The sequence below is a fragment of the Choloepus didactylus genome, chromosome 9, assembly GCF_015220235.1.
Source record: "Choloepus didactylus isolate mChoDid1 chromosome 9, mChoDid1.pri, whole genome shotgun sequence".
NCBI classification, from domain to species: Eukaryota; Metazoa; Chordata; class Mammalia; order Pilosa; family Megalonychidae; genus Choloepus; species Choloepus didactylus.
Genome location: NC_051315.1, coordinates 46187419 through 46213366, shown reverse-complemented (window position 1 = coordinate 46213366; position 25948 = coordinate 46187419). Strand labels below are relative to the sequence as shown.

The 25948-nt window shown below is 37.6% G+C and overlaps 3 protein-coding genes across 4 annotated transcripts in view; 2 read left to right on the top strand and 1 right to left on the bottom strand.

Annotated features, from left to right (window-relative positions):
* CCDC148 (coiled-coil domain containing 148) overlaps nt 1-25948 on the top strand; it is a 312951-nt gene that overhangs the window by 272817 nt on the left and 14186 nt on the right. The gene's annotated exons all lie outside the window — the stretch shown is intronic.
* LOC119543993 (14-3-3 protein zeta/delta) lies at nt 11865-13690 on the top strand. The gene has a single exon (XM_037848953.1). The coding sequence runs from the start codon at nt 11939-11941 to the stop codon at nt 12674-12676; it is 738 nt and encodes a 245-aa protein (XP_037704881.1). The 5' UTR covers nt 11865-11938; the 3' UTR covers nt 12677-13690.
* UPP2 (uridine phosphorylase 2) overlaps nt 16519-25948 on the bottom strand; it is a 90204-nt gene continuing 80774 nt past the window's right edge. Inside the window, exon 8 of the mRNA XM_037848952.1 lies at nt 16519-16718. Within this exon, the coding sequence (XP_037704880.1) occupies nt 16699-16718 (20 nt within the window). The 3' untranslated portion in view covers nt 16519-16698. The remainder of the gene's footprint in view (nt 16719-25948) is intronic.

Sequence of the window (25948 nt, the reverse complement as noted above, 5' to 3'; positions counted from 1 at the left end):
GGGAATAATGGAGATTGAGAAAATAAGAGAGATAGTCAGTAATGTAACCCAATTCCTTCCACAGAATCAGCCCAGTGAGCCAACCACTGAACATCAGATGCCCTGGCTGGTGCCATCTCTGCTGTGTATAGGCTCAGGGTATCACTGGTAACACTGCCTTTGTTCATATTCCAGCCATTGAGCATTGCCTTAATAGATTCTCCTCAAGCCCAGCTTCTTTACATCACTGGCTTCCAATTGAAGCACCTGATTGGCTGAACTCAGATCACGTGCTCATGCTCAAGCTACAAAGGAGGGTAGGAAGGCGGGTGTCTTTCCTCAAAGAAGGAAGGGGGCTCAGAAGCTGAAGAAGGAGAAGGAGGAGAGGGAGGGTAGGAGGATGAAAAAAGAATAATAATTCACAACCTTGGTTAGCAAAATCAATATATACCTTTCTTTCTATACCTATACAACCAAAAATAATTCCTTCCACATTAACACTGTTTAATTTTACCTTTTAAAAGCTAAAACATGCTCACCCCATTCCCAAAAAGACTTAACCCAAACTCTCTGTTAAAGTATCTAGCTTCAAATCCAAGACTCTGGGTGATATCCCTTCCCTCTTCCACTGCTTTTCTAGGATGTCCCTGAGCAAGGCGATCCACCACAGCAGTCTACTTCTGTCTGGGGCCACTGTATATGCAAATGCAGCTGTAAAACTGTCTCATTTTCCACCCACCCCCAGTTGGCTTGTCATTAAGAATGCCCCATGGACCAGAGGAGTGGATGGAGGGAGAGATGTCAATGTGGCAGGAGTGGCATGTGGGGTGTATGAACCACCTGTTCATGCAAAATACTTGTGTCTTCAGGACATGCTCAAGCCCACTCCATTTTCATCCCTTGAGTCTGTGTTGCTAGGCATGCTCAGTTTTATGGCCAGATGGATCAGATAACACCCAACTCATTACGGGTAGCTAAAGTTTCATTGTCACTAGCTCAGGCCTCCAGTTGAAATCAACCCTCATCTATTAAATTGAGGTAAAAATAATACCTACCTCAGATGGTTTTTGTGAAGAATAAGTGAATTAAAACTTAGAAAGCACCTACTACAATGCCTATCCCATTGTTCTTGATTGATAAATAATAGTTATTATAATGATTACCACAGTCCAAAACAAGCCAAGAGTTATTTCTTTAAAGAAAAAATTGTAACTTGCCAAGAAGCATGACTGTGCTGCAGAACCCCAAGGGCCTCCACTATTATGCTCCTATAAAGGTGTTTGACAGGCAAGCTCCATAGAACATTCTGGTCATCCAGAATACACCAGAGTACCAGTGAGTCCACTGTATCATAGAGCCAAGTGGCATTGCTGTCTCTACTGGGGCTTGGACTAGCTGGAGAGCTTTCTCTTGCTCTGGCCCCTGTTCAAAAATGTTAGTTAACTTTTCAGGTCACCACTAAACTGATTGGTGAGGCATTTCCAAATGCTGATTTGCTGCCTCCAAAATCCAAAGAGTATCACCAGGTGCTGTAATTCTCTCTCTCTCTCTCTCTCTCTCTCTCTCTCTCTCTCTCTCTCTCTCTCTCTCTCTCTCTCTCTCGGAAAGAAGTGCAATGTGCATTTCTCTTTGAACATGGAGTGAAACGGATCTGTAAATGGATCTGTATTGAAATCCCCCCCCTACCACTTTCTACCTTTGTGACCTTAGGCAAGTTGCTTATCTTTCTGGACACCCAAAATGATTGTTATCAGAATGAAAGGAAATAACGTACCAGGCATACCTTAGAAATACTGCAGATTTAGTTCCAGGCCATTGCAATAAAGTGAGTATCATAATAAAGTGAGTCACACAAACTGTTTGGTTTCCCAGTGCATATAAAAGTTATGTTTACAATATACTACAGTCTATAAAAGTTGACAATAGCACATGTCTAAAACACAATGTACATACCTTAATTAAAATGTGACCCAGAGACACGAAGTGAGCATATGCTGTTGGAAAAATGGCACCAATAGAGTTGCTCAACACGGGGTTGCCACAAACCTTCAATTTGTTAAAAACATAGTATTTGTGAAGTGCAATGAAGTGAAGAGCAATAAAAGGAGGTATGCCTGTTTACAAAATATTTGAATTAAAATACCCAACTGAGTAATATTAGTTTCTCTCCATACTCTCCTCCCTAACTACAATGTTTAGCTCGCTATCTCTGGGCATGGATATTTCTCTGGCATTTAAAATCCTCATGTCCCAGATGGAGCTAATCATCACCCCTCCAGCCTGTTCTTCCTCCAGTGTTTCTTTTTCAGTAAATGACACCACCGTTCACCCACTGCCCAAGTCAGAAACCCAGGTGACTCCTCCTGTCTCTCACTCCTGCAGCTCAGCACTCATTAATCTTATGAATTTGCCTTTTAAGTATTGATACCCTTTGCTGTCACCCTGGTCAGGCTACTATTGTCTCCCACTTAAATTACTGCTACAACTTGTCCTATTCCAGCCTTGCTATCAATGCAAACATATCCAGTCACATCATCTTGATATGGAAAAGCCTGCAGCCGTTTCTCTTCGCACTTCAGATGAAGTTCAAATGCCTTAATATTGTTTGTGAGATGAGCCATGGTCAGATTTTGAGTAGCATTTCAGCCTTATTTTGTATCTCCCACCTGACTCCTGCCCTTCCTACTGCTCTCCAGACTACTGAAGTCTTTCCAGTCTTCAAGTATCCCAGGATTTCTCTCTCCTCCACTTCGTTTTCAGACAGTTTCTTCTACCTTGAACACTCTCATGACTAATTCCTACTCTTTATTGATGTTTCTGCTCAAATATTATTTCTTCAGAGAGGCTTTCTCTGGTCCCTAGACAAGGTTAGGTTGTCTTCTTATATGTTCCATGGTACCTGTTGTAGTTACCTGTTGCTTTATAACAAACCACCCCATAATTTACTGGCATAAAACAACAATTTTATTATGCTCATGGATTCAGTGGTCAGGAATTTGGACAGGGCACAGAGAGGATGGTTTGTCTCTGTTCCATGATGTCTGGAATCTCAGCTGGGATGTCCTGAATGTCTGGTGGCTATAATAATCTGGTGACTTCTTTCACTTGGGCTGGGAGGACTAGAAAGCTGGGTTTAGCTGGAAACTGTCAACTGCAGCTACACATGGTCTCTCCATGTAGCTTGGGCTTCTTCAAAGCAGGGTGACCTTAGGGGAACTGGGCTTCCTCCATGGTAACTTAGAGCTCCAGGAGCTGGTCTTCCATCAAACAAGACAGGAGCCTCATGGCCTTTCATGACCTAGCCTTGAAAAATCAAATGGTTTTACTTCTATCTATTGGTCAAAATAGTCACATTCCTGTCCAGAGTCAACTAAAGGAGATTTAGTCCCAAACTCTCAATAGGAGGAATATCAAAGAATTTATCATCATGTTTTAAAATCATCACAGTGCCTTATGCCTGCCCAATCTCAAAACCCATTATTTTTTATTGTAATGACTTGTTAAATTTATACCTTTTCCAGTAAACTGTAAATTCTATAAGAATGGAATCTGTATCTGTCTTTATCACTATACCCTCATGTCTGGCACATTGTAGGTAATTCAATATTTATTCCTTCAGTGGAAGAATGAATATAAGTAAGATAAACTGCACTAGGCAGATGGTCGGGCCTTGATTCATTATAGGTGAATGAGCCAAACTTTTCTTGGTTGTGGTTAAATTGGAGAAATAAAGAATTGCCTCATTCTTTTGGTTAATTTATGTTTGCCTTTGCTGTTTTTTCTCAACAAAAAACAGAATGCCATACCAAATTTTCAAGCCTAAGCATTGAAAGTAATAGATTTAAAAGTCATGTAGTTCAGTAGTTTTAATGTTAAAACTCTTCTACTACCTCTCCACTAAGTGTTCATGCAGACTAGGCTTGTATGCATTTCCTGATACTGTAAAAGCTAAAGACCACTGTGTCATTGGGTTTTATCCTTAACTAGTTTCTAGGTATACTGAACTGAAATGGAAGAAAGCAGGAAATCTTGACATTCAGTTAAACCAAATACACAATTCTCTCCTCTGATTGCATTTGCCTATTCCCTTTCACAGAAAGGCACTCAGAGTTCTGACTCTTCTGCCAGAGCACAGCAGAATTATAAGTTTTTTCACCCCCCAAAATATACATGTAAATTAATTTTGCTCAAGGTAATGAAGTTTTTGTGCACTGGTGTTTGGAATACCTTTTTAAAATTTGTACTGACCTAATGACCACCTTTTTCTTTTTCTCTTTTTCCTCTTAAAATTCTTCTGTAATTTCAAACTTAAAATAGAGTTGGAAGAATGTAAAAAGAAGGTCTGTACACTTTTTACCCAGATACCAATTGTCAATATTTTGCCCTATTTGCTTTATCATTTGTGCTCTTCCTCTCTCTATATACACTTTACCACCAATACTTTGGCATGAATCAGCTAAGAATAATGAGAATGTGCTACATAACCACAATACCATTAACTCACCTATGAAAGTGAACAATAATTCTGTAACATCATCTAGCATCCATCAGGTCCCTATTCAAATTTCCCTAATTACCATAAGAATATTTTTATAGCGCCCACTCAAACTGAGGTAATATAACCACATGAAGAAAATAGTTACTTCAAGCAACTTTTGAAAATAGTACTCTGTATGTCTTCATTGGGATATAGTCTGAGGGGAAAAGTATTGGAAAGAAATTCTGAACTTCATTCAGTAGCTTTATTATAAATGATAACATTGGTATTGTAATTTTGAAATACTTTACATTTGTGGTAAAATAAAGCAGATAAATAAACATACTAATGTTAATAGGATTAGGACTCAAATACAATATTAAATAAAAATTCAGAATTCTAAAAACTGTAATAGTAAATATAAAATGAAAATATCAATAACATGATTTTTTTCCTTTTTTTAAATAAAAATGATGTTACAGAATTATTGTTCATTTTCATAGGTGAGTTAATGGTATTGTGGTTATGTAGCACATTCTCATTATTCTGGTAAGAGCTCCTGAAAGGGCTTAGAAACAACCACACTCCAATAGCTATGAGCACACCTAGTACCTGGATGTTGATTTCTAAGTATCTTTTCCCATCTAAAGGAACCAGGGATAATTGTCAGGAAAATATGGCTCATTCTAGGTCTGGAGCAGGAAATTTATAAAATGAGCTTAAGCTATTTTATTTTGCCAGCTAATAAATGTTGAAGAAATGATAGATTTAGAAAATGACCATGTTTCAATCCCTAATGTAATAATTGATTCAGGTAATGATCAATGGATTTTAAAAGCTTCAGATGAAAGATTTTGGGGGAATAAGATATATACACAGAGCTAAAGTACTACTCCATGGAGTATTTACTAAATGAAATGGGGAGAGATCTGGCTGTCATCACCTTAACCAAATGTAGTAATTTAACTTAGCATCACTAATACTGGACAACCTGACGTTATGCCTCATGATTTGATGCAGTATGGTGTACATCACCTCTGTGTCAAAAAATTTTACCAGAATCTAATAGTCTGGGATTTGGTAAACTTTTTTTGGAAAAGGACCAGACTGTGATTATTTTAGCTTTGCGGGACGTAGGGTTTTTATTCCAACAGCTCTAACTCTGCCATTATAGCCAGAAAGCAACCATAGACAATACATAAATGAATGGACATGGTTCTATTCCAGTAAAACTTTATTTACAAAAAGAAGTGCTAGGCTAGATTTGGCCCATGGGTCACCGTTTGCTGATCTCTTTTTGAAACCTAACTTGCTCTTTACAGGAAATTCAGGGGCAAAAGGCCCCTAAAGAAATAGTTAGATACCAAAAGGATATAATCAGACAAATCCAAAATGAGGGACGTTCTAATAACAAAGTACTCTATATACTTCAAAAAGTCAATATCATAGGACAGAAAGTGATGGGACTGTATTGACACACAAAATCCAATTTCAGCATGTGAACCTAAGAAACAATCATCTTTTTTTTTTTTTAATGGTGCTGTTAAGCGCTCTGTCCTCAATCATGTCCTTGTGTAGCTGGTTTTTTACACCCAAGTATAGTATCTTAAAATTCTCTCTCCTCCATCAGAATCATTTGTGATCTCTTCTAGAATGACTAGTTTGAGAGCTTCTCAACCCTCGTGAGCTGCCTTTCAAAGCCTCATGACATAAAATCAATCCTATTTTTCTCTGAACTTTTCGTTAAAGTCATTAAGAAAGCAGATTTATGAAGAGAGGAGGAGACAGAGAAGAACGTGCTTATGCTTTAGGAACCATCTCTGATTATCATCAGTCACAAGTAGGAGGTTTGTTTCATTTGACCCTTTTATTTCCACAGGAAAAGAAAAATTTGTTACCAATAATAATCTAAACAGATAGCTATATTTTTACTAATAATTGTCATTAAATGATCTTCCTTATCAACCTGAGATTTTCCTCAGACAGGAAATTTGTTCCAAAGACTGTCATCTAGAAGCACCTAATATCTGTTATAGAAAAATAATTTAAAAGAATTTATAAGCTGAAAACTGGATTTAAAGTAATATCAACATGTCTTTTTATTAAAACTTATTTGCAAGAAAATTAAATATTTTCCAAGGTTAAAGTGCCATATACTTTAGGGCAAACTGATGAAACCAAGTAAGAGCACCTGTAACCCAAGACAGCTGTTCTTAATTCATACTCTTGTGCCTTGACACTCTTCTGTTCCCCACTTATAGCCTCTTTCTAACTTTAGAGCAGACCTCTTTATGCTCAGCTATTCTTACTGGTCTCAAAGTCTCTACTTCTGTTTTCTACTCTTGTTTTGGTCCCCTTCTCTCTTAAAAAGTTATCTTTCTGAGGACAGAGCTGCTTCTAACTCAAGATTTGGCTGAGTTCCCTGGTCACAGTGAAAGTTTTCTCCTGCTTTTGTTCCTTAGGGGAGAAGATGTTCTTGAATTGTACAATGGCTTTTAAGTTCTGTTTAACAAAGCATTTAAGGTTTGGGCTGCTGGTAGTTTACAGAATCAAACTTAAGACAAATTTAAATTCAGTCCATTGTTTCTGCTTTTTCTGTCCTACAAACTATACTTACAGAATGATAGTTCTGAATTATCATTTCCAATATGTAAAAGAGATTCTGAGGCCATTACAAGTATTATCTGAATATATCAGTCAAAATCCCAGTGAAATCCCAGAGACCACTAGGAAAGAAAACAAAATCATGAAATGATGTGTGTAAAATCATCAAGAATTTGCCTTTGGGGAACTGCATGATTTCTGGTATGATTCAGAAAATGAATAAAATGGCAATAACGTTGGGCCTTTTTCTTTTTTCTTTTTTTGTAGAGGAGCAGAGATGATAGACTGAGCCTCTAGTTTGAGAACACAGTGGTAATATTATTTTAAATCTATTAGTCTATTTAATTCATAAATTTAATAATTATTTTTGAAATCTACCATTAGAGTGTAGTAAAAACTAGGAAAGTAATTACCCTGAGGTTGCACATATTAATATACAAATGGATTCAAAATGGAATTAGGCATACAAATGGACATAGTAGCTTATTAGGAAAAGTTGCTTATTTGAGGCCCTCACATTCTGTCCCACAAAAGTACTTTGTTGGTTTTATCAGAAACAGAGTTTAGCCATGATGTTTTTTTTGATCTGATTCAGTTATGTGTCTCTTAGATACTAATATCCTTTTGCTTTAAGTATACACACCCATCTATTTGGTACTGTAGGCTTAGTAAATATGATCTTCAGTTGAGCTTAGCACTTTGGAAAATATTTAAAAAGCTGTAATCCGTATCTATTTGAGAGAAAAATACAGACATTTTATCTTCCATTGACTGTATTTTTAGGTGACTTTTTAATAGTAAGTCTCACTACCTTTTCAAATTAAGCATCTATGAGATCATTGATTAGAATGACTGATAAAAAACAACTTCGGGGGAAAAAAACCTTAGGATAATTTTCTCTTACTGGCTTCTCCTACATTTTTTCTTTCAATGAGGTGCTGTAAGTTGAATCCCTCTTATCTTATCCAAAGTTGAAATAGAGAACAATGACTCCTCTGTCCAAAATTCCCATTGTCCAGGATCATTTTAAGTTTCCCATTAGCCTTATCATTGCCACATAAGGAGTCTTACTTTCTTTAGATTTTCCTGAATCAATTTCCTAATCCTTTAATAATGTTTGCTGACCTGCATTCCCTCTAAGAATTCAAGTATTGATTCTAAGATATTTAATGATCTCCCTTTCTAGGGTTTTAGTAGATTCTGAGCTGGGCTTAAATTGTAGGTATTTTGAGTTAATGTTGGTCCCTCAGAATTATCTATCTACTATATAGTATACACAGGTACATACACAGACATATACACACATGCAGAGCAAGGTCTAGGAGACAATGTAGATAAAAGAACAGGGATTCTGAACAGAGAGAAATTAGATATAAAATTTAGGTGAAAGAATTTCTGACCATCTTTTAGAGGAGGATCAATAAATATATAAAATAGCAATTCAATATGATCCTTCAAATTTGATATACATTATGCTTCAGCAGTCCTTGACTTGAGAGATGTTAGACCATGATGAAAGGAAAGCAGGTTGGGGGGAATGGGAGAGTATTAAGTAAAGTTGGGAAATTTAACCCATAATTATACTGTACTTTTGTGTTTTTCCATTTCAGTGCTAAGCGGGTTCATAGCAATGATGTCCTGGTAAATGTTTAACAACTGGCTGGGGATGGGGGATGGCAGGGTTAAGCCCTGATTTGTAGCATTTGCTGATTTCAGGGTGTAAATATTCCCAGCATGGCCTATTTCAGAGAACCAACTTTATGAACACAGAGCTGGGAGGAGATGTGCATGTGCACACCATTATATAGTATTTCTACCATACAGATACGATAGATGTAAATAACCTCAAGTATAGATAATAGTAAAATAATTAGGAATTGATGAGTTTTGAGTAATTTGTTACCTTTATTTTAATATAACTTACTTCACTGTAAGCTTATAAGACTTCATGTTTACCAATGGCTGTGTTTAACAACTTAGTTTGCAAATGACCTAAAAATGTAATGACTAGCTCTTGTGGGCTGATATGAGCCAGCTTTGGCCCACCACTGAGGAGCACAGGTGCCCCAGCAGGTGCAGTAAATCATGTGACCGCCTCTACAAGTGAGTCACATGAGGTGATGATTATGACTCCTTATGACTGGGATGGAATTGCCTGTGTGCAGACCTGATGTGGTACATCAAGTATGCTGCTTTCCTAGTGAATTTTCACCAGATTCAGAAGTCCTGAAGGTCATTGCACCAGACAGATACTCCACACTTTTGCTGAATTGAATGGTCAGTTTGAAGAAAAATGGAAGGTGTCCCCAGTAACTTTGGAGTCTTAAGTAAAAGACTGAAGGAGCTAGGTATAGAGGAAGTGTTTTCAGCTTGTATTCTTGCTAATTTGACTTTGGAAACAAAGTCAAATATAGAAATCTCTCAGGATATGCTGAATATGATCTTTTAAAAACAGTTTCCTGGGTGGCCTTTGGTCATAAAGAGAGACTCTGAGTTAGGGACAAAGGGTGATTCTCAAAGATGAAGCAAATATTTTTGACAGGAGTCTAACAGTTCTATAAAAGGATGATGGTGGGGGTGGGGGCAGTTATCCTAAATTTTAACAGGGAAGGCAAAAATTCTCAGAGAACAAGAGCAAAACCTTGGGGGTAAATAGTTGGTAATTGATGAATTCCCAAGTGAATGGCTGGAGGGATGATAGAGTGTAGAAATTAGAACCATAAACTTTAAGGTCAGGATGTTAGATGTGACTTCACGTGAAATTGTCAAATGTAGAGGACACATCAGGAGCCAGTAATGTAAGCCAAGTGATGAACATATTGAGAGGAAGGTGGAAAACAACAGGGGCAAGCATAAGAATATTTTGGAGCATGGTAAAAACATAGATATGTGCCTCAAATATGGGGAATAATCCAATAAGGCCAATGAACTGGAAGTAGCATTAAGGAGCAAAGAACAGATAATTCCTACTACCTAGGTCCATACCAGGGCATTGATGATCAGAAGCTGGGGAAGAGTATCTCATATGTGCCCAGGACTTGCAATGGAATAAATTGATACCAAGCAACACAAGCAGAGATTGCAGTGTGTGCAGAACCATCAAAGAGAGCTTAGGTGTAACTTGCAAGTGAAAAAAGTAAAAAATCAGTGGGCTATGGAACAGGCACTTGAAAATATTACCAGTACAGGGCAGAATTAGCAAGGCATGAAGTGCTATCGAAGAAATTGATCACTATAGCTGTTCCTTCCCCCTTGAAGCTGCATTTTTCTATAGCACCCATGTGATGGGCACCAATCCCAGCTAACAGTGTTTTCCAAACTTTAGAGAACAAAAACATTACCTAATGAGTATATGAAAATGCAGATCCCATGACCCTACCAACAAAGACCCTGGATGGAGCCCAGGAATCTGCATTTAAAAAATAAGCCCCATTGGAGATTCCAACACAGATGGATTGCCAACGAATTTCTGAGAAATATAATTAACCCAGGCACCCTACTGGTGAGACGGGTCTGAAAACACACTGCTAAACAGGCATGGAGTTTCAGCTGTCCCACCTGGTGCACAAATGCTGACTCCTGTGAGAGGCAAATTCACAACTGTGGCAATTAACTTGTTGCAGATGCTTGGAAACATCTACTCTTTTTAGTTAGCTGGTTTTGTATCTTTGATTTTTTTATGTTGCTTTTTAACCTTGTGTTTTATTTTATATATTATTTCAAATCTTTTTAGAACAGGTGGGGTATAAATCCTAAATAATTAAAAAAAAGTAATTGCTGACATCATTTCATCAGGAAAAATACAGAAAGTGTGAGTGGTGTGACTGGTGGTGTTTAAATACTAGTTCAACAGAAAATTATTTTTATACCGAATTTGTCTTTATAATGTATGTGAGAGTACCTTGAAAATGATAAAATTTTATACAAATAGGTTACTTTAAAAATATATTGGTATCATATATATGTGTATGTATCTATAAGCATGTGTATTTATTTCCGTATTTTTATGGAGCTTTTATATACTCAAATGTTCTTGCATTTACAATGTTTTATTAATTGAAGGGGAAAAGTCCAGAGGTTTCCATCAAATACACCTAAAGACAAGAATACATCACTTTGTCAAAATATTGTGCCTCTTTATTCTTTGTAGCTCTTCCAAATCCCACAAACAGAGATTATCATTACTATCTGAGCATGTGTGGGCTTGAAAGCTCTAAATGCTTCTAAAAGAGCAAGGCTTTTGTTGCCTTTTTTTTTTTTCTTTAATACTGGGAGCTTTCAGAACAAGTTAATCCTTGTGATCTGTCAGTGTATTGCTCTACAAACCATACCCTCCTAGGACTTGCATGTAATGGACATAACTGATTTTATGTTAGACCAGGCTCAGAATACAATGTTCCTGTGGTTCATGTGTGGTAATTGGTCTATTTGCAGAAAGGCTTGTCTCCATCTGAAGTTATGCCAGTTTCTGCGTATTTTTATGCATAGAAATGGGGCTGTCCAAGCAAGATATTTTTGCTTGAACTAAGGAATGTATGTAGGAGAGAAATGTCAACTGTGCCTAGGCAGGGTGAGAGGATCATTTTCAAAGTCAAGAAGCAGGCAGAGGATAAATTGTTGATGTGATAATCTTCAGGAAAATCAGAGATATGATCTCAGAAAGATGTATAGTCAAAAAAGTAGGCCTTAGGGAATATTCTTGTCACTTGAAATAATGGGGAATTTGGCAGATAGGAGTTGTGACATCTGGGAGAGGACAATAAAGATTAAAAGATTCACTTGGAGGGACAGAGTCTCAGCCTCGCTGCGGCCGCTGCCCAGAGACTGCCGAGCCCGGTGTGTCCGCCGCCTCCTACTCCAGATACAGAACATCAAGTCATGGATAAAAATGAGCTGGTGCAGAAGGCCAAACTGGCCGAGCAGGCTGAGCGATATGATGACATGGCAGCCTGCATGAAGTCTGTAACTGAGCAAGGAGCTGAATTATCCAATGAGGAGAGGAATCTTCTCTCAGTTGCTTATAAAAATGTTGTAGGAGCTCGTAGGTCATCTTGGAGGGTCGTTTCAAGTATTGAGCAAAAGACGGAAGGTGCTGAGAAAAAACAGCAGATGGCTCGAGAATACAGAGAGAAAATTGAGACCGAGCTCAGAGATATCTGCAACGACGTACTGTCTCTTTTGGAAAAGTTCTTGATCCCCAATGCCTCACAAGCAGAGAGCAAAGTCTTCTATTTGAAAATGAAAGGAGACTACTATCGCTACTTGGCTGAGGTTGCTGCTGGTGATGACAAGAAAGGGATTGTGGATCAGTCACAACAAGCATACCAAGAAGCATTTGAAATCAGCAAAAAGGAAATGCAGCCTACGCATCCTATCAGATTGGGTCTAGCCCTTAACTTTTCTGTGTTCTATTATGAGATTCTGAACTCCCCAGAGAAAGCCTGCTCTCTTGCAAAGACAGCTTTTGATGAAGCCATTGCTGAACTTGATACATTAAGTGAAGAGTCATACAAAGACAGCACGCTAATAATGCAATTACTGAGAGACAACTTGACATTGTGGACATCGGATACCCAAGGAGATGAAGCTGAAGCAGGAGAAGGAGGGGAAAATTAACTGGCCTTCCAACTTTTGTCTGCCTCATTCTAAAATTTACACAGTAGACCATTTGTCATCCATGCTGTCCCACAAATAGTTTTTTGTTTACGATTATGACAGGTTTATGTTACTTCTATTTGAATTTCTGTATTTCCCATGTGGTTTTTATGTTTAATATTAGGGGAGTAGAGCCAGTTAACATTAGAGAGTTATCTGTTTTCATCTTGAGGTGGCCAATATGGGGAAGTGGAATTTTTATACAAGTTATAAATGTTTGGCATAGTACTTTTGGTACATTGTGGCTTCACAAGGGCCAGTGTTAAAACTGCTTCCATGTCTAAGCAAAGAAAACTGCCTACATATTGGTTTGTCCTAGTGGGGGATAAAAGGGATAATTGGTTTCAGTCACAAGTGTAGTTATTGTGGGTACTTTAAGGTTTAGAGCACTTTCAAGGCTGTGGTAGAAAAGATACCCCACAGATATTACATGTTGAACCATGTGTATCTGTGGAATACACAGTCTCAATGTGCATACCTTTGACTACAGCTGCAGAAATGTTCCTTTAGACAAAGTTGTGACCCAATTTACTCTGAAGAAGGGCAGAAACGGTTCACATTCCATTATTTGTAAAGTTACCTGCTGTTTGCTTTCATTATTTTTGCTACACTCATTTTATTTGTATTTAATTGTTTTAGGCAACCTAAGAACAAATGTACAAGTAACGATGCAGTAAAAATGAGTTGCTTGATATCCATTACTGTGTGTATATCAAGCACAGCAGTAAAACAAAAAACCCATGTATTTAACTTTTTTTTAGGTTTTTTGCTTTTGTGATTTTTTTTTTTTTTTTTTGATACTTGCCTAACATGCATGTGCTGTAAAAATAGTTAACAGGGAAATAACTTGATGATGGCTAGCTTTGTTTAATGTCTTATGAAATTTTCTTGAACAATCCAAGCATAATTGTTAAGAACACGTGTATTAAGTTGATGTAAGTGGAATAAAAGTTTTATGAATGGATTTTTCAACTACTTGTACATTTTTAGAAATTTATTCCTTATTCCCTTTTGGCAGCTAATGGGCTTTTACCAAGTTTAAATAAGAAATTTATCATAATAACAAAAATACTACTCATGTAACTACTATTCCCAACCATGTCCCATTCTCCTTTCCATTCCTCCTCCCCCCACCCCCCCCCAACAATTTCTATTGAGGGGTGGGGGTTGTCAATTGGATAAAAGTAATGTGTTTCATTTAAATTTTTGGATAGGGCATTTTCTAACTTAGGAAGCCACAAGCCACAATGTTCTGGCCTACCATGATGTTGGGTAGCATTAACTGTAAGTTTTGTGCTTCCACTTTTGGTTTTTAAGAACTTCTTGATACTCTTGTAGCCTGCCTTTAGTTTTGATCCTTTATTCCTTCTATTTGTCAGGTGCACAGGATTACCTTCCTTTTTTAGCCTTCTGTCCCGTCACCAACCATTCCTACTTGGTGGCCGTGTACTTGGAAAAAGGCCGCATGATCTTTCTGGCTCCACTCAAATGTCTAAGATACTACCCTCCTTCCTTTGCTTGCATCCCACAGACTATTTTCCCTCATCCTATTTACTGCAGCAAATCTCTCCTTGGTTGATGAGATTGTGTTTATCTCCCTCTAAGCCCTACCTATCTTGAATGGTCTGTCATTGTCTGCCTTTAAGTCCTCCTCCTTCCTCTATTCTCTAAATAATGATGGGGCTAAGTTATACCCAAAACTCACCCTACAGACTTTTTCCTCAGTACCTTGCAGAAAACACCAAACAAAAATACCGTTTTAAAGAGGTGTATTTTTTTTTCTTTTAGAATGTAAGCTCCTCAAGAGCAGAGACAATGTTTTCTGTATGTTCTGTTGTGCCTAGTACACTGTAAATGCTCAATAAATATTGATGATGGGAGGCAGTGAGTCTTAATGATAAGGGTGAGAAACTGAAATCCCAAATACTGTTTTGTTGTTGTTCTATAATGACTTCAGATTAAATTGGGAAATATTGGCCCTTTTGGAAAATTGTCCCAAATATCACATTCAAATAAAAGTGCAATGGAGGCCTTGGGGTCTTTCTTTTAAGGAGAAAAGATATTTCATGTTTGTATTTGGGACAATGTAATAATGCGTCTTCACTTGCAGCTCTTTATTTTTACCTTGCCTATGGATTTCTCCAACCCCCAGGCCAAGGAGGTGAAATAATTATTTCATAGCAAGGAAAACTAAGCTAGACTGAGGAGATGATCTCATTCAATTAAGTTATAAATAAAATCTGAAACTTAAAAAAAAAAAAAAAAAAAAAAAAAAGATTCACTTGGAGAGAAAATGTGAGTTGCCTTTCATATATGTGACAAGGTGGGCTATGTCTCTGTAAGAAATTAGAATTTTGTGGACATTCGACTTATAGCTTTTAGAGAAAATAAAATAGCCTTCTTTTTGCTATTCAGGCCATGAGATTTCCCAGAAGCTTGGTTAGAGTAAATAACCTACCTTTGATGGGCAAGACTAACACCCCTTTTGCCAGTTTAACTTGAACTAAGTGGATTTTCCTGTGGGCTTACCGTTTGGTGGTCATGATTAGGCCCATGGGAGAGCCCTAGCTATTTATTTTCTGAGCTCACTTACTGCGAAGTTTTTGTGAAGGGAGAGAACTCTTCTTCCTGAGGATCTTCTCATGCTTTTGCTTTACTCTCTGTGCAGAACACCTGTGGGGTTCTTTGTTGGCTGGGTCTAGATAGGACAACACTTAGCCATTGAAACTTATTAAAATAAAATTTCATAAACATTATCTACTTGATTTATACCACCAACTTGCTTAGGAGATCCTTCCTTACTTCTCTTCCAGCCTGTCCATCCTTTCCCCACCTGTTCCCCAAGGTTAGAAACTAATTATAATTCAGTCATATATTAAATTTTTACAAATTGTGAGTTGTTAGAAGCCTGTTTGATCATACATCTTTGGCCTATGTCCTTCATCTAGGAATTTCTCTATTTCTTTTAAGAGGTATCCCAAAAAGTCCAATGGAATATGGGTGTCGACAACTTTAGCTTAATGTAGGAAAGGAAAATACAGCATTCCTGGGGTTTTATTTCTTCCCATTCCTGAATAATGCTGGTGGGAAGATATACGTCTCCTTTAAAAATAAGGCTGAGGGTCAGTGAGGTAGGTATTAGCTGGCAATTTATTTGGAGCTCGGTGCGGTTTATTATCTTATCTTTTCCAGTAAAGTTAGTTCCCTATCAGTTTAATCAGTGATACTCTTTTCAACTTTGTTTATCTGCCTGGTATCTGGAGAAAGCCACACATCTTCCTCCTGGCCTGCAGTAATAGCTTTTATAGAACATCAGCTTTAGCATCTCACCTGAGGAAAATGCAGCACAGCCAGCAGAGCTCATCAAGTTGGCAGGGGGATGGGCCGCCTGTACTCCGAGATCCTAATCCCAGCGTTCACTTGGCTGGACTCTCGGGTGTGTTGCTTTGTGAGGTGTCTGTATTTGAGGACAAAAGGAAAAATGAACCCAGAGCTCAAGCCAGGAGGCTGGATTCTGAGACAAAAAGGAGACTGCTAAGGAAGGTGCTGCTTGGGGGAGTCCCTAAAGAAGCTAGTTGAAACTTGAAGGCGGAAACGCCAGTCATAACAGGAGTCGATCTGCATTTGAGGGAGCCAAGAAAAACACTAGACAAGTCAAGCCCAGTACATAAATTATTTTATCATTTATTTTTTCAATATATTTAAAATGCCTAACTGAAATGTTTTGCTAAAGAAAATTTTTTTAGAGGGAGAATTATAAGGGTTACTAAACAACAACAACAACAAAACCCCAACGGTGTTCATGAACGCAACTGTTCTTCTACACTTTTTGTTTTTTTTTTTTTTAACCTCAGTGTTAAAGAGGCTGTTTGTGAAGCCTCTTTGCTGATCATTTCCTCCGCTGACAGAAAGTCAGGGTTTACTTCATCGCCATGGGCAGTTGAATCACTATAAAAATCGTTGGTCCTTTTGATGTTTGCTCTCTATAGAAGTTCTGAGAGACCTGGGAAGGAAAAAAGAGAATGTAAGGGGGATTTTCAAACAGTATTACAGAAGGTAAAGCTGTATTAATCTTATTTACTTAAGTCATTTTTTGAGGGAGAGGACTGTGGTTTGTATTGCTGTCTTAGGACCGTCCCATCACTATTGTTGAAGAGAAACTAGTTCCATTATAATGATATGGAGGCCCATCTCTGGAAAAGTGAGGACCACTTAGAAACATTTCTTACAATAAGTAGAAGTTAAAAATAGATAAAACCAAACTGAAATATTATGATTTGATAACACATCGATGTATTTATTACTGTAGCTTTTTAAAGTTCCATACTACAACAATGCTGCTTTCAGTATTTGTGATTCTGAAAACACTCATTTGAAATTTGGGGCATCAGAAATTATATGTATCTTACAATAATTCTTCAGGAAAAAAGTCCAATTAAACTAATCACCCAAGCTTATCTGTTTCTTACCTTTAAAAGCACTGCAAACCAGCATGGGAAAAGAATATAAAGCAAGCTTCTAATTTTGTGAGATAAAACCTCAACATGAGTTCTCTTTTTATATAACCAATAAAATGTTAATATAGCACATTACAGGTTTCTAAAAAGCATTACACATTACCTATGAAGTTAAACTCGATCAAAAACATTTGTGATTTCAAGAGCCACTGTGCAAACTACCATCTTGTCTTAGCAGACTTATATGACAGTACATATTCAAATATCCAGATGGGGTACTGCCCTTGTTTACCTGATAGGTTTTTCCAATGACTCTGTGTTTTTGTTTTGTTTTGTTTTGTTGCAGAAATACTATTTTACACATTTGCATATATAGCACTTAATATAAATTTGTTGAATAAATGAATGCTTGTATAGAGACAATTAGGCAAGCAAATGCTGGTCTGCCTGTGTGGCTTTTAAATTTTATTTCATAATAAATAATTCCTGAGAGGAAACATGCCATTTCTGTCTGTGCTGCCTCTCAGAAATCACAGTATTAGCAAGTCTGTGTCATGGATGTCATGTTTTGAGTTTGCCTTTTAGCCTCCATGGCTCCTGATTGTCCAAAGGAGCTAGACAACTGATTTTTTTCTCCAGTGATTGAACCTTTCTTTCAGCACTTCAAATAATTAATTTTCTCACAAAGGTATACCCACCAACTAACTAGACAAATTGAATGGAAATGTGTATATTCATTTTTTAGTCAAATTCTATTTCCTGTTATTTACTTAAATCTTAGGAAATTCAGTAGAATGTTTTCCACAATTTAACTTCTTTCTTTCTTTCTTTCTTTCTTTCTTTCTTTCTTTCTTTCTTTCTTTCTTTCTATCATTGCTTGCCTTCTATGTTTTAGGCACTATGCTAGTTGTTAAGAATACAAAGGCAATTAAGACATAGCCTCTTTAACTCAAGAAATTCACAGTCTAACAGAGAAGCAAGACATGAAAACAGTTATAATAAAAACCAATACCTGTATATATGTATATGCCCATTAGTTTGTTTATATGAACCTCCCCGCTTATTCTTGAAAAGGCAAGTAACATTTCCCAAACTTGGGTTCTATTGAAAAAGGTATCAGTTATCAAAGAAAATGCTAAGTCCTCCTTTTGGAGATTCATAATACATAACACTATGTTGTTATAACTATTCTGAGAAGTCCTTCTGTAAAGAAACCTATTTCACTTTGTCTAACTTAGTTTTTCCCAAACTAACTTGATCACCCAATATCCTGTGAGACATTAACATTCCATGGGCCATCAGTCTGGGAAATGAACTGATTACCATTTGAAATAGCTAGCTAGGTACAGGCCCTCCTGTTAGAGAGGAGAAAAAATGTGAATATTCCCTTATACATAGAAAATACGTTTATTAGTCAGGACTCCTCAGAAACAACTGACAGATACCTAACTCAAACTAGCTTAGGCAGGAAAGGGGATAGACTGTTTCACATAAATGGGAATCCAGGAATGGGTCTTTCCCTGAGACTCAAATTATATGTTCATGTTTCTCTCACCCTCTTTCTACATTTTTACTTTGTGTGTTTGCAGATTGATCTGGACTTCCTCTAAGTGGGCAGAGAGTTGGGGGAACAGTATGCATGGCTATCAGCAGCTCCAGGCTTAATTATATCATTCTAGCTTAGTGACCTCAGAGAAAATAGAAACACTTTCTTCTTCAATATCCATTTATAAATCCAAGGGAAAGGTTCTAATTTGTTCAGCTGAAGTCATGTACCCATTCAGGGCCAGTTGCTGTAGTCATATTGTAATGAACTATCATCATTCATACCAAGGTCACATGTAAACCCCTAAGACCAGGAGGTAGGATCTCTGATTAAAGGCCTCTGCAGAACTACATGGAGTGAGGAGACGCAGTTCTGCAGATGAAGGGGATTGATGTCAGCAGCATTAAAAGAAACCACCACAAATATCTACCTCACTGTGTTTTAATTATTAAAATCTACATTTGGCCATTAATAGGCAGTTGTCCTCATGTCAAATTATTGCCAGAAAGAAGGGATAAAAATCAACTTTTCTGATATTAAAGTCATTATTTTTGGAAGACGTTCCCAATTTGAAAATGGTTTATAGCCAATAATCCCAAATGTAAAGACGCCTCTGTCCATTACTTGAGCGTATAAAAGATTTTTCATAGCCCCAGGATGTATTGCTTAAAATTGTACATTCTATGGGTGCTTTCTTAAGATTTTTTAATAGCTGAAGTGATTAACTCTAAATGTTTCAAACTAAAATTGTTGCAGCATGTTGTAAGTTATTAAACGTTGGGAACTTAATTGTCTGTTTTTGGATGGGAGTGAACCCAAAATAATTGAGCCAGCAGAATCTTGGCCCTGTCGATGGTATCCATGGCACCCTGGTGGGTCACCTCTAAAAGGATGAGAGAGGCCTTCTGGCCTTCATTTATGCCTGTCATTGGGTTAGTTCTTAAGTTTTCACAGGAGTATGCCGACTCTATACCTAACTCAGCTGCCTATTAAAATAGAAGCTCTGCATTTACTCAGCAATGTAATTCAGTTACACTTGAGGGATTTGTCTGAGAGGCCAATTTTTACATGAAGAAAAACTAAACCAAACTAAAAGATCAAAGGACTGAAGCTTGGAGGTGAGAGCTGCGGATGCTCGTGTACTGATAGTAGTTGAAGTCAAATTGCCCAGAAGAAGCTTTTAAATTGAAAAAAGAAAGTGGTTCATTGAAAGCGTGGATGGACAGATAAGGAGGAGGCCGTAAAAGACATGGAGGAAAAGAGAAGTGAGAGGTGGGAGGTACATTTCCCCTCCCTAAAGGAATGGGTCATTAGTACCACCAGGCATTGGAGAGAGGTCAAAGTGAAGGAGTTCTGAAAGCAGGCTCTGAATTGGCCATTTGGAGTCACTGGTAGCATTGATAAAATCAGTTTCCATAGAGTGGATGGGGCAGAGGCCATACTGCAGTGGATTTTGGACTAAATGAGAAGTGAAGAACTGTAAACAGAATCTATGTCTTCTTTATTTAATAAATTTTGTAGTGAAGGGATAGAGAGAGAGAAGATGGCAGCTGAAAAGGGAGCCCAAATTGAGAAAGACATTTTTCCCTCCACTTGAGAAAGTTTGTATGCAGATAGAAAAGAGCCGTCAGAGAGAAACAGACTGAAGAAAGAGGAAAGGGATTAATTACTGGAACAATATTCTGGTTTGTGGGATTAAGAGGCAAGATTAGAAAGAGCAAAGGATGACTGAAGGAGGGTCTTGAGAAGTTGGAAGTAGCAAAGCATGTAAAATGAATGCTTTGATGGCCTTTCTTTTTCAGGTGAAGTAGGAGTTGAGATTCTCTGCTAATAGGGAGAATTAAGTGTGGATTAGAAACTTCAGAGAGTTGCAGGCAGCTTGGGTTAAATAAAATGATTCTGGAGTAATGCTGATGGTTAAGGTTTGACCTCATAAATGTGTAATAAATTAAGCAACGAATTAGGGTTGGGAATGGAAGAGCAGTCATGGAAGGGAAAGAAGGTGAGATAATTAAGGGATACTCGTGAGAATGTCCTTGTAGTGATAGACCCAAGGATCAAAAGCTGGGTGGGGAATGAAGTAAAGTCTGGTTGTGTCTCATAGCCTGGAAGAAAGAACAAAGGTTGAAAGACAGTGAACATATGAGGAAAGGCCTAGCTGGTGCCTAGCACATAGAAGAGAGTTCATAAATATTGTTGGAAAATGGAGAGCTTGTTATATAAAGCAGCATGTTGAGTAAAAATAAATGAGGGAGAACATTAGAAGGATAAAAGGTTGGCAGGCAATCCATGTGAATACTTCTTAGAGTTGTGCAGTGGACAACCCTTATATGTGTCAACCCTGGAGCAATAGAATGGATTCCTCAATTTAAGATTTTAGCAGTGGGACAGTTCTACATAATTGCAAGCTCCAAGTTTGGTGTAGGGAGTTGGTCACTGAAGCAAAGAAAAAGCAAAGTCTATTGGGGGACTCAGCGACTGTAAGGGTGGAGTTTTGAATAACCCTCAGTAAATGATGGGCAGTGATCTGGGAAGCCGGTAGTTGATTTCAAGAAACATACTAGAAAAGAGGATAGTATAATTTCAACGTCAAAGGGTAAGACTTTTCTGGAATAGTCTCTGAGGAGCCAGGAAAATGCCATCCCCTCAAGGTACAGAGGGAAAACTATATTTTAAAGGGTGGCCAGGGAAGTGTCTCCCGGGAAGCGATGGTTTTCAAGTAAGGAAAATATTTGAAAGCAATGGCTTACTAAGAGTGAGGTGAGATGGGAGTCTCTGCCCTAGTGAAGAGAGTATTTTATCACTAACATTGTTTATATTTGCTGGTGCATGGTGATTTTTTTTTAAAAAAAGAAAGACTGGCTCTTAGTTGGAGTTATTATTGTCTTTAATTCTCTACAGGTGATGCATCTCTTATTGCCTGCACCTGGGTTGGCCACGCCCCCCCCAACCCTCTTGAAATGCTACTGAAGAAGTTTAAGGACATAAAGTGATTAATGAAGGCTAGGTGGAGAGGGTTAGGAATGGTTCAGAAAGAGAAGGATGAATTAGTTATGGCAGAAATATTTTGGACTAATTTGGGGAAAGGGCTAGTATAATATTTACAGTATTCTTCTGGTATCCCTTACCTCACTTCCTGTTTCAACTGTGGACTCCCAGGTCAAAATCCTTGTTTTAAAGATGAACATATCTTTGTATTACCATCTCAAGTGAACTCAGACATGTGGATTGGGACACATTACAACCTATAGGAAAATGGATCTCATTCTCATTTATGGGTGGTTCACTTCCAGTGTGATAAAATTTCCACCCCCTTGGAGCTGCAGGGATTATTCTCAAAGAGAGTAACTCCTACCTCCTTTTCAAGGCTGAGATGCCTTCAAGTATTTCCTCCGCCTTTGATTTTACTGAATAGAACCTCTGAGTATTACCAGTAGCCTGAGGTTTTTCAACTCTGTCATTAAGATACACTAGTATGCGTAGCATCCGAAGGAAAGAGAAGTTTAGTAACAGCCATTGTGGCACCCATCACCGACATTGATCCAAATCTAAGAGACAACTGTCACTGAGAGAACATGTCATCCGTGCATGTTAGGGCCACGTGGGTGGGTGGATGGGGAATGGTAAAAAGATCTGCGCTTAACAGTCAATAGCATCAGAGCAGGAATTTGTAGTTTGGATCAATCCTGAAACATGTAACTCTGATATTTACTAATGCAAACAGAAATAAGCCCTGTCTAAGTAGACATTTGTACCTAGTTTTGTCTTGACAGCAATAGTCAGAGTCTCCCTAATCTGAGTATTTATGCATCAGTTCTCAAAGTGTGGCAGAATCAGCATCACCTGGAAACTGTAGATATGCACATTTTTGAGACTCACCCCATTACTGCTGAATAAGAAACTCTGGGGTTGGTAGAGCAATCTGCACTTTAACAAGCTTTCCAGGTGATTCTGATGTAAGCTAAAGTTTCAGAACCACTGGGCTATTTAGCATTGGTTCTCAGCCCAGGCTGCCCCTTAGAATCATCTGGGGAGTTTTAACAAAATACGAATACCTGGGCCCCACTACCAGATTCTGATTTCATTGGCCTGGGGTGGGGCCCTGCCTCACAAATTTTATAAATGCCAGTGATTCTTTTTTTTTTTTTTATTAGAGAATTTGTAGGTTTATAGAACAATCATGCATAATATACAGGATTCTCATATACTACCCTATTTTTAACACCTTGCACTGGTGTGGTACATTTGTTAAATTTGATGAAAGCATATTTTTATTAATTGTTCTATTAACTATAGCCAATGGTTTGTCTTAGAGTTTACTGTGTTGTACAGTTACAAGGATTTTTAAAAATGTTTTATTCATTAACATATATACAACCTGAAATTTCCCCTTTTAACAACAATTATATAATTCAGTGCTGTTAATTACATTCACAATGTTGTGCTTCCATCACAGCTATCCATTACCAAAACTTTTCCATCATCCCAAATAGAAACTGTGCATTTTAAGCATTGACTCCCTATTCTCTACCCTCACCCTATCCCATGGCAACCTATATTGCATTGAGGATTTTTGCATCTATATTCATAAGAGACTTTGGTATGTAATTTCTTTTCTTGAATGAGGCCTCATAGAATGAATTAAGGAGTATTCCCTCCTCCTCAATTTTTCTGGAAGATTTTGAGCAAGATTGGTGTTAATTCTTGAAATGTTTGGTAAAATTCCCACGTGAATTCATCTGACCCTGGACTTTCTTTTATTGGGAAGTTTTTTATTACTGATTCATTCTCTTTTCTAGTTATTGGCTTGATAACTAGATTGGACGTATTGGATATAGATCCATTTCTGTATCTTCTTGAATTGGTGTAGGTAGTTTGTGTGTTTTTAGAAATTTGTCCATTTCATCTAGGTTATCCAGTTTTTTTTGGTGTGCAGTTCATAGTATCCTCTTATAGTCCCTTTTATTTCAGTGGGGTTGGTAGTAATACCCCCTTTTCATTTCTGATTTTAGTTATTTATGTTCTCTGTCTTTTTTCTTTCTCACTCTAGCTAAAGGCTCGTCAATATTATGGATCTTTTCAAAGAACCAACTTTTGGTTTTGTTGATCTGTTTGTTGTTCTTTTAGTCTCTATTTTGTTTATCTCCATTCTGATCTTTATTTCCTTCCTTCTGCTTGCTTTGGGTTTAGTTTGCTCTTATTTTTCTAGTTCTTCTAGCTTTTAGGTTAGATTTATAAATTGAAATCTTTCTTTTTTAATGTAAGCATTTTGAGCTATAAATTTCCCTCTCAGCACTTCCTTTGCTGTGTCCCATTAGTTTTGGTTACGTTGTATTTTCATTTTCAATCACCTCAAGATATTTCCTAATTTCCCCTGTGATTTCCTCTTTAACCCATTGGTTGTTTGAGTACTTAATGTCCACATATTTGTGAATTTTCCATTTTTCCCTCTGATACTGATTTCTGGCTTCATTCCATTGTGGTCAGAGAAGATGCACTGTACAATCTGAATATTTTTTAATTTATTGAGACTTGTTTTGTGACCTAAGATATAGCTGTGGGAACACAGGCTCAAGCATGACAGGACTCCCAGAAAATGACTGCTTTATTGATTGCACAGCATTAATGGTCCAAAAAAGCAGGCTAAAAGACCCCACCTTGGCTAGTCCCCCGTGGAGGCCAACTACTTGGGTGAGGGTCGGTGGATAGCAGCTCTACATGCTTCTCTTTGGATCATAGATGAGAGACCAATTGCAGCTGGCCCCCTGGAGGCCAAACTGCTCAGCAGCTATGCATGCCTCTCTTTGAGGGATATCTGCCTTGAATGAGTAATGAGCTTTTATACATTCCAGGCCGTGAGAGGGCTCTGTCAATGAGCAACCTTTATATCCTGGCAAACAGCTGGGACTGGTTAAGTTTTAACATCTCCCCCAGCTGCTTGAATTCTCTTGAGAAATAGAAACATACTGAACACCTGCATGCAAACAAGTGCAAATAGAAACATAATACCTGCATACAAACAAACAAGAGGGGAAATATAAATACCTGCACACAAACAAGAAAGGGGGAAAAGAGGAGGATCGGTGAGGGTTGTGAGATGGCTGCTGAGTGTATCCTTGACTTCCCCCAAAATGGTCTACCCTGGAGAATGATCCATGTGCACTCAAGAAGAATGTGTATTCTGTTGTTGAGTGAAGTGTTCTATATATATCTGTTAGGTCCAGTTGGTTTACAGTATCATTCAAGTCTTCTATTTCCTTATTGATCTTCTGTCTAGATGTTCTATCCATTATTGAAAATGGTGTATTAAAGCCTCCTGCTACTAATGTAGAACTATTTCTCCTTTCAACTTTGTCAGTATTTGCTTCATATATTTTGGAGCTTTGCTTTTAGGTGCATATATATTTATAATTATTATGTCTTCTTGTTGAATTGACCCTTTTAGAATGATTGCCTTTGTCCCTCATGACAATTTTTTACTTAAAGTCTATTTTATCTGATGTTAGTATAGCTACGCCAGCTCTCTTTTGATTACTACTTGCATGGTATATTTTTCCCATCTTTTCACTTTCAACCTACTTGTGTCTTTGAATTTAAGGTGACTCTCTTGTAAACAGCATATAGTTGGGTCATACTTTGTAATCCATTCTTCCAGTACTCTGCCTTTTGACTGGAGAGTTTAATCCCTTTACATTTTAAATCACTACTGATAATACAGGACTTTCTTCTGTCGTTACGCTATTTAGTCTTTGTAAGTCTTATACTGTTTTTGTCCCTTAATTTTTACATTTATACCTTCTTTCATATATACTTGATTTTTTTTGTATTGTACCATTTTGGGTCCATTCTCTTTTCTTTCTGGACGTATTTTTCATGTATTTTCCTTGTGGTTACAATGGGGTTAAAATTTAACATCCTCAATATAACTATCATATTTGGTTTGATACCAACTTCAAAAACATACATGTACACTGTTCCTGTACCCATCCATTCCCCCACCTGTTTTTTGGTACTTGTTACAAATCAAATCTTTATTCATTGTGTTGTCCCAAACCATCAATTAATCTATACATTTTATGCATTTGCATTTTAGTACCTGTAAGAAGTAGGAAGTTGAGTTACATAACACAATGCAATACAACACTATTTGCATTTATAATTGGCCATATGATTACTTTTACTAGAGTTCTTTCTTTATGCTGCTTTGATCCACTGTCTTGTGTCCTTTCC

Coding starts and splice junctions, on each gene's coding strand:
- LOC119543993 (XM_037848953.1), top strand. CDS start 11,939: ATGGATAAAAATGAGCTGGTGCAGAAGGCCAAACTGGCCGAGCAGGCT.